The sequence below is a fragment of the Haplochromis burtoni genome, unplaced genomic scaffold, assembly GCF_018398535.1.
Source record: "Haplochromis burtoni strain Fernald_Lab_line unplaced genomic scaffold, NCSU_Asbu1 Contig_118, whole genome shotgun sequence".
In the NCBI taxonomy this organism is placed as follows: domain Eukaryota; kingdom Metazoa; phylum Chordata; class Actinopteri; order Cichliformes; family Cichlidae; genus Haplochromis; species Haplochromis burtoni.
This window is the reverse complement of record NW_024582479.1, coordinates 183,879-201,234: the sequence shown is the minus strand read 5'-3', so window position 1 is coordinate 201,234 and position 17,356 is coordinate 183,879. Positions and strand designations below refer to the sequence as shown.

General features: G+C 39.5%; 1 protein-coding gene across 1 annotated transcript in view; it reads left to right on the top strand.

The window, feature by feature from the left end:
* The first annotated feature begins 5,340 nt into the window (after window positions 1-5,340).
* Window positions 5,341-17,356, top strand: part of mmp17a (matrix metallopeptidase 17a) — a 121,244-nt gene continuing 109,228 nt past the window's right edge. The window contains exon 1 of the mRNA XM_042223691.1: window positions 5,341-5,846. Within this exon, the coding sequence (XP_042079625.1) occupies window positions 5,706-5,846 (141 nt within the window). The 5' untranslated portion in view covers window positions 5,341-5,705. The remainder of the gene's footprint in view (window positions 5,847-17,356) is intronic.

Below are 17,356 nucleotides of genomic sequence, written 5' to 3'. Positions count from 1 at the left end.
ATCTTAATGAAATCTGTCTTCTCTTGAAAAGGCCTACTTGTTGTTCCTAGAGTATTTAAAAGTAGAATGGGAGGCAGACCCTTCAGTTTTCAGGGCCCTCTTCTGTGGAACCAGCTTCCAGTTTGGATTCAGGAGACAGACACTTGCTGTGTCCGAATTCAGGGGAAGGATGCTCATAAGGACACTGCCTACCTACGTCACAAGGTAGTGTCCTTAGACGGACGGGTAGTCAGGAAGTGAGCGGCTGTGGACAGCCCCATTTTTTTTCTCCATAGAAACTTTATTGAACAAACAATGAGTATCAACAAAACAGATGGGCTGTGGACAGCCTTCTAGCCTTCAACTCCGCCCTTACTTGCGTGTTTTTCCGGTCGCTGGCACCACAGCGTGAAAACTTTAAAATGGACCCAGAAATGTCTCCGTTGTTTTTGTACATTTTAATTCTCGAGGAGCTAGAAAAACCTTATTGTCGTCGCGGCACGTTTTGTACCTTAGGCTCATCAGAGACAATCATATCATGTAAAATAATTTCCTTTAATCTACACGCATTTAGGAATTACTCAGCTAATTACACGGATAATTGAATTATTGCCGGCGTTGTGCCAAAAAGTGTTTGCCTGCCAAAACTGATTTCCAATGTTTCCGTGTGTAATATGTGTAATATCTTTATGTATGTTGGTAAATAGACTTCGGTGAACAGGGTTTACTAATGTTACGATATTACTTCAGGGAACAGACATGACACCGTCTTAGGTTTTAGCCATCACTTTTTTATTATCTCCACACCACCCTCCGGTGGCTTCCACATGAACTGCACCTTAAACAACAACTGTTCACTCATATCATGACATCCCCCTTTTTTTTTTTTTTTTTCAACAACAGGGGCAAACAAAGTAACTCACAACACCACTCAAGGCCCATGACCAGTGGAAAAAAAGAAAGGGAGAAAAAAAATGCTTCTTGGCATACTCACATTTCTCTCTAGTGAACATATTTTTTTTTCTTCCCATTTTTTTTAATTATTTTTTTTTTATATCAAAGCATGTGCTCAAAACATAATGTTCATTTTATTCCTCAATAAGCCTTCTGGGCTTGGAAACAATACGTCCACTCGCAGTTTTGGGTGGGGTACTTGGAAACTCTGTGGGAGTGACATTTTTACTTTGCATATCCATCTCACTTTGTCCCTGTGTTTTACAGCTGGTCAAAGGTAAATAGGTCCACACCTATCTTCTGCCAGGGTCTTTCAGGAACACTATGTGGATGTAGTGGTTCTTTGTTCTGTCGTTTCTGGTGAGTACTGCACACATCACAGCAGTTCACCATCTCTGTGATACTCTGTGACATTCCAGGCCAAAAGAGTACTTCTCTCGCTGAGACATACACACCCATACCTCGCCTAAACATATGAGTGGGACAGACTAACACAGCACAGAGAAACACACATATGTACACGCACAGAGAAGGGGAAAACGACACCAAAAATACATAATAATACACAGGTCCATGACTGCCCAGGGATCCTGGGTTGCCCAGTCCCAGGACCCTGACATTACAGTCACCTATAGATGACGGTGGACGCCCTGTCATGGTTTGGGGCTGCGTTTCAGCCAGAGGTGTTGGAGATCTTGTAAAAATGCAATTATAAATGAGGAAAGTACCGTGCAATTTTAATCCACCTGGGAATGGCAGATTTGATTGGCAGCAGCTTCATTTTTCAATGACAATGATCCCAAACACACTGCCAATAGAATAAAAGCCCACTTGTACAGAAAAGCACATAATGCAACTCTTATCAGTCATGGATTGGCCTCCCTGGAGCCATTATTGGCGCAGTGTGGGATCATCTTGACAGAATAAAACAAAAGGCAGCCAAAGAAAAACTTTAAATGTCCTATGAGAAGTCTGGAGGACTATTGCTGAAGACTGCTTAAATAAATTTTAAGAAAGCTTTGTAAGAGAGTTCAGGCTATGTTGAAGAATAAAGGCGGTCACACCAGTTATTGACTGGGAGGGTTGACCAAGTGGTGGAGGCAGAAATAAATTGTTCAGAAGGTTGACAGTCCAGTCTTTTTATTTTTATTCTTTATTCTGGCACACACTAGTCCTCTAGAGGCTTTGCAACCCCTGATTAAATAGCCAGCAGTTCCTCCCACTCCTTGAAGTAGCAATTAAATACTAATTAATGATTATTATATACTGTATATGTCCATGTGAGTTTGCACATTTTTCAATAAATTGTTGCACAAATTTTCAACTTTCCTATCAATATATAAGGCTTTAGCACAGCCTAGTGTATTGTAATTCCTGGGGCAGATTTTCACCAGTACCTTAAACACAAGTCAATAAAACATCATAAACCTTTTTGTGTATGCGTATTCTTGTATCTTGAGCTAAGTTATCCATGTGCAAAGACGAGCTGTTTGCATAAGTACTGTGAAGAATCTTCATTTCAAACAACACCGAAAGTAGATGAAGCAGAGGCATTAATGAAAGCTTCACGGGTATTAATACCGCAATGTTAACTTGACTAATGGTAAAGCCCATTAGGTAGAGCTGAAGGTGTGAATACAAAACACATTAGGTGTGAATTATGTTATTAACATTTACAATCAAACACTGTCATCATATTCAAACAGCATCTCACTAAGTCCCACAATAATCTGCTCATCAATTCTCCGTGACTTTGCCTGACATTACTTGACGACATAGAATTCAAGTTGACATTTATCAATGCAAAAGGCATCGCAGCCGCCAACTTGGCACAATATGCCTCAACAAATATTAAAATACATGCATTACAATACCAGCCAATTCCTCCCACGTCCACACTGGGCAATAGATTTTTCTATAATTGTACGATCTGACCAGAGAAAATTAGCTAAATTTCTCTGGAAAATAGTTTGAAGGTGAAAGCCAGTGCCCACAGCAGACTGAGACAAGTAAATGGGTATTTTAACCTTCTGTTAATATCAAACTGAATGACTGAAGCTTCTTTTTGCCAACAGACATGCTGTGAGACAATATTCAGACGCTACAATTATCATAATGTTGTCGCAATGAGATGTATGTGACTAGCACTGAAATCCCTCTGTCGTCGGGAAGTTTTGAGCATTTAGCACTAACACAGCAGAACTTAATGCTGATAGAAAAAAAAGTTTTCTTTGTGAACCAGTGATGAATGACTGCTGGAATGGATCTGAATGAGACAAGCAACTTGCCAAGAAGATATTGACCGCTTCTGTCACTGGTCATTTATTTGGACCAATTGATGGGTCAGTTGATAGTAAAAGTTTCCAGATTAGCCGGTGGGTGTTCATAATATAATATTATTAATAAATCAATCCATTTGTCTTTCGTCAAATAAAGCAAAGCTCAGGCAAACTGAGCTGTATTGAGCATTTACTGTCAGTGTTTTCCACATTGTAATATTTGCAGATTATCTCCCTGATTTCAGCACATTTTATGCTCCCCCGTTTTGCTTTGAAAACAAACGAAAACATTAGTGTAATGAAGGGAGCGAAATCTTTGCATCTCACAGGCGTGCACATTCACCACTTCAAGGAACAAGCTTGTGCTGATATGTGTTCTTAATTGGATGTCAGTTCCTTCCTGTTTGTTTCCCTGCACATTCTGGGACTCTAATGGCACCAGTCGACTAGGTCTGCCAGTGAAAAAATAATGATATATCTATTAGAAAATGTACACAGAAAAATGGTTTGAAGTGGTTACAAGCGCAGATCAATTGAATAAGCTTAATTTGTGAATGTGTGCGCCTGGCAATCATTGTGCATTTCTTTGCAGTCGAGTCATGAGGCCGTGGTACAATAAAGGAGAGCTGTGAATCATTAGTGACACTGTGGTTAGGTTAAGGAGACTGTCTATCAAAGTAGACACAGAATGATTAAGACGCTCGAATATGGGCGCCTGGATGTGGGTGGCCACCGAGGTGTGCACGTATATCTGCATTATGATTCACGTTTTAAATGCACGATCCACCCTGACGATAAAGAAGCCACAGTGAGCAGTTATTCTAAGCAATAGCACAATAGAAACAATCATGTGCTTTTTAAAACTGCTCCAAGAAAATGGTGTTGTTGTTTTTTAAATGCAGGAAGGTTTCGGTGCTGTTTTGTTGGGTCATTTTCAGGTCAACACCTCTAAACCTAATAAGGATTCAATGTCTAGCCTTAGGACAATTCATGAGAGTGAACAGCTTTCATATTGGGGTCTATACACCAGAAGTGAAAACGGTAAATATCACGTGTGTTTTAATGTTTTGTAGTTTAGAAATTTCTGATGTTTATTCATAATTAATAATTCATAATTATTCATAATTCACAATTAATCTCTTTAAATCATATCCAACCCCCCTCACTAAAACTTCTGAGCAAAGTAGCCTGGGTCTGGAGTCAGAAGTATTTTAGTCAGCAGTGCTCACTCAGTGATGTTTTTCGGCATCATGTTGCATCACATTTTAACTGATCTTTTAATTGGTTTCTTCGGGGCACTGACCTTTCACTTTCTGATGAATCACGATTCCAGTCAAAAGAGATTGAATGAAAGGTGTCTCAAGCCAATTCAAATTTTCTCACAGCTGTTTAAATAAAGTCACAGGAAAGAAATATAGCAGCCCAAAGGAAATTTGGGAACAGAATTCCAAAATAAAAGCACACATGAAAACTACGTAAAGGACATTGTAAATGTGAGATGACTACGTGGGAATTTTGTTACCATGGAGGCGGAAAGTCGGGCTTGTAAACAAATAAATACGTTAATAAAATAGAGTATTTTGTACAGATGTGCATAGACCTTTATGACAACCCTGAACAAAAGTAAAACTAGCAATGACACCTTGTTAATTAGGCAATCTACTTATTTTTTTTTTAAAATTATGTTCACTTATTAGAATCAAACATATATAATTTGTTTTAATTGATTAGAATATTTTGTTGTTCTGCTAATAAAATGGAGACTGGATGCCATATATATCACATTTAGCATTACACTAAATTAAAGTGATTCTTTTCATAAATGTAATTGAATAAATTAATAGTACTATTACGTCATAAAAACAACATGTTAAATCTGTCTGTGAACTTTGTGTAACTGTAAACAAGTAAACAAACCAAAGATAATATTACCTTGCATCCCACCTCCTTTTTTGTCGCTTGTGTTTTACGTATATTTTGTACTTTTAGATTCGGGGCAACGTGCAGTAAAATTACGCTTGTATTTATAATTCCCTCGATTGACTTTTACTTTACAGGGCTTTACGAAGCCGTGGGACTTTTATTTTGAAACTTTCACGGAAGTTCAATTGGTTGTTGCGTCCGTCTTGAGACCGCTCGAGTCTCCTTCAGGCAGACGCACGCAGCTGGCAGCTGCTTCAGTGCGCGAGACCCAACCATCGAACGGGGAGCTCGCGCTTCTCGCTTCACCTCTGATGGACTTGAGATAAGAGGAGATCAGTCAGCGTCTCTCATTTTTGATGCCCCGGGTGTTAGTAACACAGCAAGACACAAACTGCTCTGATGCTCTCAACTGTTCCTGCGCCCATTTTAATGTGTTTTATGTGTTTGCGCTCAACAGTGAGGTAGACTTTTATCCGGGCACATTTTAGAGTGTCAGCGTGTGATTTATCCCGTGGATGCGGCTGTCGGAATCCATGTAAGCCCTGCAGGATCAGCCTGTCACAGGGCATCATGGTGCATCAGGTTCTTCACAAGTGGATGAGGAATATTTCTCCAGAGATGCTGTTGCTGCTCCTGGTGCCGATACTGTGCTCCTTTCGTCTGTCAGGAGCGGCTCCCTCTCTGACTACCGAGCAGCTGGACATGGGGGTGGTAAGTTTTGAACCTTTTCTAGCTACTTACAGAGAACCGGGCTCGGAAGTTTTTCTGGATGGTGCAGGGAATATGAGGTGGTGTGTTCTTTTTTTTTTTTTTTTTTTTAGCTTTGGTGTGTGAGAGAGCTGGAAGACCCCAACACCCCCCCCCCCCTTTTTTTTTTTTTTTAACTTGGGCTACTCTTGAACGTCCAGCGAAGAGCAAGTGCTGGCCTCTCTAAATACTTGCTCTGAATTTTAACTGCGCTCTGCAGTCCACTCCACAAGGCAGAGTGGCAATAGCACACACACTGCTTGATTAAAAATAAAAATAAATAAAAGACTGTATAGGATTTTTTTTCTCCCGAGGAGGAACCGCTCCATTAAAAGAATGAAGTTGTGATAAATACATGTCTGTGCAGGGGGTTGCTTCGATGTTGTATCGACCTCTTCCAGCTTATAGTGAACGACAATCCACGAAGCATAATTTATTAATGCTTTTTTTCCCTCCCCTCCCAGTAACGCCTTTGAAAGAGTCCAGAGGATTGCTGTGTTTAAAATAGATGATCCAATACTGTAGTCTGGCGTGGCTCAGTAGACTTGAACTAAATGCAATCTCTTAAATAGGCAGCACCATTGGTGGAGGATACAAACAAATCGATCAGAGCTGTGACTGCTTATGAGAATAAATTTAAGACGTTTAATAATAAGCTTCAGTGAGCCTTCATGGGTTTGGAGCTAGAGCAGAGTAAACTAATCATTAATGATTCTGTTACATTATATTTAGGTGTGTGTGTTTGGTATTGGTGATGCATCTTGAAATATACACAGCCTGTAAAGTGGTAACTGGCCTAATGCTGTATGTCATCATCACTACTACTACAGAACAACAGCATGAATGGCATTTACTTAAGACTGCCGTTAAGAAAGAAAAGAGACCTTATGTTTGCAAGCTCATACTGTGTGTTTATAGCCACTATAATGACGGCAGGCATAAAATTACAGTATGCACCATTTACTTTTAAAAAAAAAAGTTTGTAAAAGCTGATTATCATCTTCCTAAAGTAGTCCCCGCTGAAGATGCATTTTTCTCCATATTCCACTCCTTAGGGCAACTTCTTTCATTCTTTCTTTCCTTTTTATTGTTTTTTTTTTTTTGTTTTGCGGCTCATCCCAACTTCAGTCTTCCTGTCTCACTTTCTTTCAGCCCTCAAACTCTTCTCTCTCTATCTAAAAAAAAAAAAAGAAAAACACACAAAAATCCCTACACATGGGATTATTATTTTGCTTAAAGACAAGAACAAGAGAAGAGATGAGTTTAGATTTTTTTTTTTATTCATGTGTTACCTTCTGAGCGCTGCGTCATTCAGTTTTTGATACTCTGTTCTGACACATCTGGCACGGCAGACGATCATATCGAGATGATATGCAGGTCGTAATTGTTGGCACGTATGAGCAACAGAAAGACAATCTGAACACGAAAATTCAAGATATGTAGGTTAAAAACTAGGCGCAGATCTGTAGCACAGAGCCTTTTTTTTTTAAGCTCAATGTCCCCACATATGACATATGAGTGTTTAAGTAGGACATATACACACTTTTTCCTTGCTGCATTCCTATGAGTAATGAAATGATACATAACAGCAAAAATCATCATATCAGATGTTTTCCTCTTGATACCAATATCTCTCTGTCCTCTGTTATTTTTTTGCACAATGCTATCCTCCTTTTTTAATTGTTATTCATTAAAGAATAGGAAAAATAAAAGCAATGTGCTTTTCGGGACCTCTCGCCCAGGCATTTCTTTAGAATTGCATGAACTGTGACACAACAAACAGTCCAGTGTCACCAGATGAAAAGCTGTAGTAACAGCAGCAATTTTCCTCCATTTACTGTGTCACAGAAAGAAATGCTCAAGGTGGAGTTTTTCCTGCATTTCTAGATAGAGCTGTGTGTGAAACACTCAGCCTCTGTGCAGCCTGTAGACTGAAGGGCTTAGCTTTTTGATGTAATAGTTTGGGATGCTTTGCCCAGCTTTCTCTGCCATTAACAGAAGGGTGACACTGCAAAAAACATGCTGCTTGGTAAACCTGAAGCAATTAGTTTAATGGAATGACCGTTTCTTTTATGTTTGAATAGTTTCCAGTTCGATGTGTTGAGGAAACCTTGTTTTGGTTATCAGCCAGGTAAAGTCTTGACTTTTAATTGCAGTCATGTGAAAAAGTTTTCATAGGACGTTCTGCAGTCCTGTGAAAATCATTCAATAGTCAACAGCCACCTTTAGCAGCTATAACTTGAAATAATCTTTTCCTATATGACTTTATTATTCACATCATCGAGGGGAAACTTTGGCCCACTCTTCGTTACAGTTTTACTTCAGTTCGTGAGGTTTTTCTGGCATTCATTTACGGCAACAACTCAAGAGAGGACCTCTCTCGGTCCTGCCACGGCATTTCAGTCAGGTTGAGGTCTTGACTTTGACTGTTACATTACAACACCTTGATTATTTTCTTTTCCAGCCATTCGGTCCTGATTTGGTGGTGTGTGGGGGGGAACATATTCCTGTTGCTTGACTCAAATGTGAGGCCATCTGTCTGGCAGTTAAAGCTTGCCCCAAACTGACTCTAGAACACTTTTGTATACAGAGACTTCATTGCCCACTCAAGGACTGCAAGGTGCCTAGGTCCTGTGCCTGCAAAACAAGGCCAAAGCATCACCCCTCCATGTCTCTACTTGACAGTTGGTATGAGGTGTTCATCCTTAAATTCTGTGTTTGGTTTTCTCCAGACATGGTGCTGTGCATTATTGTCAAACATCTCACCTGTGCGAAGAACATTGATCCAGAAGTGTTGTGGTTTGTTCAGATACAAATTTGCAAACCTAAGCTGTGTTGCCAGAACAGGGCAGGCTTTTCTCCTGGCAACCCTCCCAAATGAGCCATGTTTGTTCTGTCTTTTTCTATTTGTAATGTCATGAACTTTAACATTTAATATGCTAAGTGAGGCCTGTAGAGTCAGAGATGTAGCTTTTGAGTTATTTGCAATTTTCCTGAACATTGCGTAGCAGTATGTTTTTGCTAGGATGTCCACTCCTGGAAAGTCTGGCAACACTCTTAAATGTTTTCCCCTTGTGAATTATCTTTCTCACTGTCGAATGATGGACTTCAGATTGTTTGCAATTGGCCTTATAACCCTTCCCCGACTGACGGGCAGCAACAATTGCTTCACTGAGATAATTGCTGATGTCTTTCCTCCTTGGCATTGTGTTAGCACACAATTGAATGCTCCAGCCCAGCAAACTGCCAAAACTTCTGTATTTATAGAGATGGTCATACTTGCTAATGATCAGTTAATGAAGTGCTTTTGATTAGCAGCACTTGCCTCTACTTACCCTCTTAATTCCTGTGGAGACAGTAGGGGTGTACTTACAGTTCTGTGAAAACCTTCTTTTTCACATGACTCTTGTGGATGTGGGAGTAGATACCTGTCTCCCTGTGTTAGTCTTGTGATGTCTTGACAGTCCAGTGGTGTATCTCAACTGTTGCCAAATTTTATCTGGAATAGGCTCCAGATAGTGGTTGAGAAAATAGACTGATGAAGTTTATACCTATAGCATCTGCTAAAGTCTTGATTGGGATTGAAATATTTTGTTTATATATGTAGTCCAACCTTTGTAGTCCTCAGTGTTTTGGCAATAGAAACCCAGTCTCGCAGATGGTAAAAAAAACAAAACAAGACAACTGCTACCGATTTAAGTCCATTTTCAAAGCAGTTCTGCTTTGTTTTTGTTTGTTTGTTTCGATTTAGTCTGTTTAATTAACTCTGATCACATATGCAGACATGCTGATGTCGATTGAAGTCATTTCTTGGCTTCTTCATGTAGGCTGTACTAAAATTTGTTTGATCACAATGACAGTTTTTATAGTGGTGAGAGCAGCGTCTTTGTAGTTTCTTCTCTTCATTGTGGAAAAAAACATCTATAGACACTTTAAACAACTTTTGCAACATGTTTGCATTGTGATCTTTGAAAATAAGTGTTGTTTCTTCAAAATATGCATACTTCAGTTGGGGTTTTCTAAGGGTATGGCGTAGCCTATTAGTTGTATTGAGATGTGAATTGTCTAGTTTAAGGAAAACATGCATTCCCCTGGACCAAAGCATATTTCTTACTTTGAAAACGGGAGTACCTGAAAAGGAATGTGATGTCCTCTTATGGCCAAACTCAAAAAGCGAAATGTAGAAAATCTCTCTGCCCAAAAAACCACAAAGACATGAAAGTGCCTTTCAAGTTTATATTTTCGAACCCCTCTTGACCAAGGATCTTTGCCTGCAAGTCTGGAACAGATCACATATTTCTTTTTTTTTTTTTTTTTGGTACTAAGAAATAGTTTGAGGACAGAAGAAAAAGTATGTATTCCAGAGAGGCGACATGAATAAGATGTCTTTGGGGAAACTCCTGACGCTCCAGGGAAGAGGTGTCATCCCGCAGTTCTTTTTTTCAGAGGCCTTATGTGACACCCTCCTACTCTAGGGATCTGAGCTAGATAGCAAATTTTAAGTTCATAGTTTAATTTTCCCAGTAAAGTAAGTGATCATATCATTATGAAAATTACCATATGTGAAAGCTTCTAGCTGAAGCTGGAAGCCAGAAGATGATTTTTAATCCTGCAAAGCCCTGTTAGAGGCAAAAGCATGTGTGAATTACGACTTTATAGCACCTTATACTTGATAAAGTAGAAGAATGTGATTTAGACTTTTTGGAAGATTAAAGTTTCCGGCTTTATTCATTGTCAAAAAAGAGAGAATTCTCACATTTGATCTCACACAAAAAAGTAAATGTAAACAGTATAACCTTACTTCATCTTCTAGGTTCATCATGAAAGACAGAGAGTGCTTATCAGTGCAGACAGCTGAGATGAGTATTAGTTGCCCAGTGACTGATTTGTTGTCACTGGGGAGCCAGAGTACACACAGAGGACATTATTCACTGGAAGGACTGTAAACTACAGATATTATCAGATGATTGTAGACATAATTCTCTTTCCACAGTGGATACAAACCAATGAGCCACAACATTAAAACCACCTGCCTAGAACTGTTCTTACAGGACACAGGACATCTGGGGGCGGTCCACGTCGTGTTTGGCATACAATAGGATCCTCGCAATGGGCCCTTGGGGTCTTGTAGGTTATAAGATGGGGCCATGTTGGGCCATATGTAAATATTTTCCATCTGGCGACTGTTGATAATTGTGTGGTGTTCCATATACGCAGTGCAACCTGTACTTTGTGGCACTTGTTAGGTCAGAAATGTATAGAAAAAGTGAACAGTACTCATTATGAACCATACAATTCCAGGTCTTTATGGTGCTACATATGCTAGCTTTGCTTGATGAGAATTTTCATCAGGGTCTGTGTAAAGCTTTCGGCTTTAAAGCCTAAATTATACTCCATTGCAGAAACAGGAGAGTTGGGGAGACACGACGGCTGAGTAGCAGTTGTAGTCATTCTTGTTTTATTTTGACATCTGCCTTAAGTCAGCCGTCTAGGAAGCATCCAAAGTTTGTGGATTGTAATGTAAATTCTCTCCAGACGAGTTGGCACGATCACAAAAAATTGGGCAGGCATGCAGGCATCCAGTGTCCCTCGTGCTCACGGTCGTATGAGGAAATTTAAGTCACTGGGACATTTGAACTGACTCCAATAAACTTCCGGATATAGAAAGTATAACTTAACTGTTAACAATTTGCACCAATTTGTTTGAAGTTAAATATTCAAACAATGTAATTTCCAAGCAGTAAAACCACCAAAACCGCCAAAATAATGCCTAACAAACTCAAACACAAAAACTGTCCCCAAAGAACAATTACTGACAGACTCACCTGATATGTGTTCAGTCATCTATCCCATCAATAATGGTGTGGGTGCTTTTCCTGAGTGGTATACACATTGAGGTTCTTATCCTGCAGAGGGAGGTCATGCTTAGCCTGCCACTGTGTACACTCACCCGCCACTTTATTAGACACAACTATTTAAGTGCTCATTAACTCATATGTCTAATAAGCCAATCACATGGCAGCAACTCAGTGCATTTAGGGATGTAGACACGATCAAGGCACCCTGCTCTTATTAAAACCCAGTGTAGAATGGAGAAGAAAGGTGATTTTAAGTGATTGAACTGGCATGGTTGATGTTGCCAGAAAGGCTGGTATGAGTATTTCAGTAACTGCTGATTGTCCAAAGAAGAGAAAATAAGTGCTCTTCTTTGATGCCAAAATAAACAGTAGACAACTCTGGGGTTCCACTCCTGTCTTTTAAGAGCAGGATGCTGAGATTTCAAATCACACCATTATTTGTTGTAAACAACATGAAAACATGGATCTATTCTGCCTCGTATCAATAGTTTAGTTCAGATGGTGGTGGTGTAACAGTATGGGGGATATTTTCGTGGCACTCTTTGGCCCCTTTTATACCAACTGAGCATCATTTAAACACCACAGTATCGTTGGTGATGATGTCCATCCCTCCATGACCACAATGTATCCATCTTATGATGGCTGCTTGGATATCACAAAGCTCAAATACGGTTAAACTGATATGACCTCCACAGTCACCCGATCTCAATCCATTAGAGGACTGGAGAGTGATCTGATGGACCGGGAGATTCACAACATGCATGTGAAGCTGACAGATTTCCATCAAAGATTTCCACATCATGTCAATGTGGACCAACATGTTTCCAGGACCTTGTTGAATCCATGACACAAAGGATAAAAGCAGGTCTGAGGGTAAAAGGCAGTTCTACACGATACTCATAGGATATATAGCCTGTATTTGTATAGCGCTTTACTTAGTCCCTATGGACCCCAAAGCGCTTTACACTACATTCAGTCATCCACACATTCACACACTGGTGATGGCAGCTACATTGTAGCCACAGCTGCCCTGGGGCGCACTGATAGAGGCGAGGCTGTCGGACACTGCCGCCACCGGGCCCTCTGACCACCACCAGTAGGCAACGGGTGAAGTGTTTTGCCCAAGGACACAACGATGGAGACTGTCGGAGCCGGGGCTCGAACCGGCAACCTTCTGATTACAAGACGAACTGCCAACTCTTGAACCACAATCACAACCATATACCTAATAAAGAGGTCCATGAGTGTGTATGTGTTTGATATAAAGTACTCAGTCACTCAAGAAGGAAACACTCACCTAACCACAAAATAAACCTTTGAATCCTGTAGTAGTGACTCTAACAACCAAATACTGAGTCCTTTAGAAACACCCCACACAGCAGCGATGAGAAGTGCTCATTTTATAGCTACGCTTATCTAGCTTGATATATCACTGAATAGCTCCTATTTGCTATTTCAGCACTTGAGGGAAAGTAGTCATAACAAGTAAAATATAATATGGTATATGTTTCTTGCTCATCATATAATCTTCCTTCTGAGGTGTATTTTCTCCACTGAAACATAACTGCAAGCTTCCCAAAGGAACTATCCATCTGAACGCACATTTCTTCCCTTTGGATAAGCGAGCCTGAGCTGGCCAGATTAGCAGCTGATAAATTACCTAAATTACTGTATATTCAGCCACCTGTGGAATTTTATTCATGAAAAAACACAACCATTACACATTTGAATAATGATCCTAAAACCTTGAGACTGCACTTGTATGAGTGTGTGTGTCCATGTGCCTAGAAGGACAACCACACTCCGCCAAGTCCATTTCTCACCTTCATTTTGCTACGTAATTTCTTAAATGAGAACACCATCTGGCATCAATTCCTCTGGAGCGGTAGGTGCTCCCCTTCTGCTCCCACACTGCCACCACTTACTATCCTTCCCTGCTAAAATCTAAATAATTTAATCAAGTCTTGAAATTGCATCCAGGAGCAATGACAAGAAGCAAAAACAAATGTATTGTTTTTTAGGAACGAGACAGAAGATGGGCTTTAAAAAGTGAGGCTACGTTTTTTTTGTTTTTGTTTTTTTTTGGGGGGGGGGGTTATTATAACCAAAAATACATTTTTGATATAACCAAAAATTCTTATTCTTCTATTTTTAGTGACATTTCTGATTGACTTAAAAACCTTTTTTGTGGCCTTTTCCATGGTTAACAAATACATGGTCTCTGGGAAGAAAATATAGCTGGGGCTCACTGTTATAGTATGTTAATAGGCGATCAATTTGCAGCTTGTGTTCTTAAGAGACCTATAAGCATGACTCAGGAAACATCCAGAATACTTATGCAACAATATCCACTCCACTCATTCTCTGCTGGTTGAATCCCAACCAATTTTCTTCAAATGGTGCTAATCCTCTGACCAGCAGCAGAGCTTCAAGATGCAAATGGTATTTTTAATAATTCAGTTTTTGTTCTATAGGGTATAATTGGGTTTCTCAAACAAGCAGCCTGGCCACCACCTGTAGCACCACCTTTACTAACGTCTGGGTTTGTCACAATACTTAAGAAAATGCTGGATACCATTTGATACAATTTTTGATACCACGTGAAGAAAGTGATCAAATGAAGAGGCATAATTGTTTTTAAATAAAAATTATAACAATACTGTTCTGTGCAAAAGCATTCAGCTGCAGCCATATCTATTTCCTGTTTTTCTGGTGACTTGGTTTCATCGCTGATCAAATATGTCACAATTTCTGTCTGGTTTCTGGCAGTTTTCTCAGCTTCAATCAGGGACTTTAGGAGGACTATTACACTTTTTACTGTCTCCATATTGTTTTCTCCACACCCTCCTGGTGACATCATCAGCCGCATACATTTATGTTCACCATTACAGAGTGGATATCCCCTTCAGTATTCACCTGAAAAATGGGTCTTGGAACTCTTGCTTCTATATCAGAAATGGTGAAATAATTCAAAACCAGAAGCAGAATACCTGCAGTTTTTTTTCCCAAAGTTTTTTTCCACAATATTCCATCTTTTCAAACTGTTCCAACAGCTCCTGCAGTATAATCTCCAAATCTCTGAGCTTCTGTACCGATATAGCATTAAAAAAGCAATAAAAACTGCAGCTGCTGTGGCAGGAGCACACCACACAAGGTTACAAAAATTAAGAGGTGCCCAATGCACAGAAGTGGTGACATCAATTTCAATTCAGCTTTGTTGTACGGTGATGTTCATGAGGCACTGGACAAGAGGTATAATGGGTCCTAAATGTTAACCTTGATAAAATTGCTAACATTAACATGTCCACTGACTAAGTTAATATTTATGATAACTTTATTATTTTTAAACTGAACCTTTACTAACCTGCAAAATGTCTCATAAAGATAGGTTTGTGCATTACTGTTTAGCTGCTAGTGGCATGTTTAGGTGCTAGTGACAGGAGGAGCTGTTTGCATGCAGCAGTGCTGTGTGAAGTTGTGTGTCAGCTTCTGCAAATGAGTGTCTAATCCAATAATAGTTACTAATAATTAGAATATGAGTAATAATTTATTGAAGACCCTAATCGGTACACATGCTGCCAACTGCTGAAATTTGTTTCTGTCACTGAAAAAAAATTGTCATCCATAAGTCAAAACTTTTGGTTATTATCCAAAAGTTTCAGCTTACTCAGAAGTTTGAGTGAGCACATAGACATTTTGAGGTAATAACCCAAAATTTTGATGCTGGGGGGAAAAAAGTACCATCAAGTTTTCTGTACTTGCACTTCAGTACCTTTCACTTTCTCCTTGAGTGTACCCCGTTTCAAATAGAACACTTTCTTTTGCACTTTTTTGCCAGCACATCTTGGTTTGTCTTATTACTCCAAGAAGTCCAGGGATAGAAGGCTCTCAAAGAGAAAATGGGAAGCTGTGACAGTCAAGGATTGCTGCACTAACTAATAGAGACAGGTCAAGAAAATAAGACGTATCCCAAATGAGCATTCTGCCCACACAGAATATGATTTATCAGCAAGCATAATTTACAAGTAGTGACTGTCTGGACAGTGTATTGATATGTATTTCTAAAAATTTACCTTAGTGAGTGATGAGGAGTCCTGAAATGTTAGCCCACACAAAAATAACTGGATGCTAGTTTCCCTGTAAACCTGTTATTAGTCTCTCACCCTGAATCATTAGGATACTTTTAGCAGTGCTGTCCCATTTCATCAAGTGTGACCTGCCGTCTGTAGAAAGGTATCATGGGGCTTATATTGAGGGCAGCAGATTATTTCAGGAACAATGACGTGGGAGAAGATTATAATGTTGGAGAGAACATATTTCTCCATAAAGATTGACAGTCAGCTTGTAATTTAAGCTTCTCAGTAAGACGGAAACCAGTCCTTCAATCCACTCCTATCCAATCTGTCACCTCAGCCATGATAAGAGTAAAAGTTCTCTGGAGACATGCAAGTTTCTGAGAAGACTGTCAGCATTATTGGGGAGTTCATTATTTCCTCAGAAATCAATTCAGAAATGGTCTCAAGAGCTCCGACACCTCATTGGCTGCCACTGTAGCATGGTGGTGTGGGACTGATGTGTGGCAGCTGTAAGACTTCTCCATGGCATGTTTCCAGACAATGATAACATTGATTTCCTGATAAGATTTGGCAGCATGTGTTCACAACTTGATTCACTGCAGGCAATATTTATGTTGATTTATGAGGAGACTAAAGTATTGGAGTTGTAAAATAAAGCTTGCAATTTCAACCACGTATTCCATTGTCTGTGTTTATTGAGTGTAAAGAAATTCTAGACCTGAGGATTGATTAGGATGTTTTTGTTTGTTTTTAATCAGTAGCTGAATGTGTTTCATACAGAGGGTATTTATGTCACATGTCTAAAATAATAGACATGTTTATTTTCATCAATCCAGCTGTCTACATGAGTGTCATAACATTTTGGTTGGTGCTATATGCACGTCAATGTGACTGGGAGCATGGTATTTTGTGTATATTTTGTAGGGCTGCACGATTAATCGTTAGAAAATCGCGATCTCGATTCATACTTATGTGCGATCTCATTTTCCAAATGACAACGATTTAAAAAAAAAGAAAAAAAAAAGACGTGCATGAAAACAAGCGCTCACTCTTCCTGCTCAACAAATGACAACGGCGGAGCCTTATACCACGTGATACAGAAGCTGTGCCATGTGATGCTAAAATTAGCAGGGAAAAAACAACAGAGAGCACGTCAGGTCTCACGAGAAAGTGACAGGAGAAAATCCCTCCCAGTCAACCACCCAAACATCAATAACGGGAACCTTATACAGCGCTTCCCTATACACGTCGAACTCCCGCAGGCACAAAGAAATTACGGAGGCTATTACTTATCACCTGACCAAAGATATGGCTCCCATCAACACTAGGGGTGCAACGATACACAAAATTCACGGTTCGGTTCGGTTCGATACTTTAGTGACACGGTTCAATATTTTTTCGATAAAAAAAAATGTTCATGCCTTTTTAATTTGTCATTTATTAAAAGTATAAATATATATTTTAACTCAAAAGTACAGTTTTTAAATTTAATGTTGCTGAAACAAAAGTAATTAAAAAAATAAATATATCTCAGGGCTCT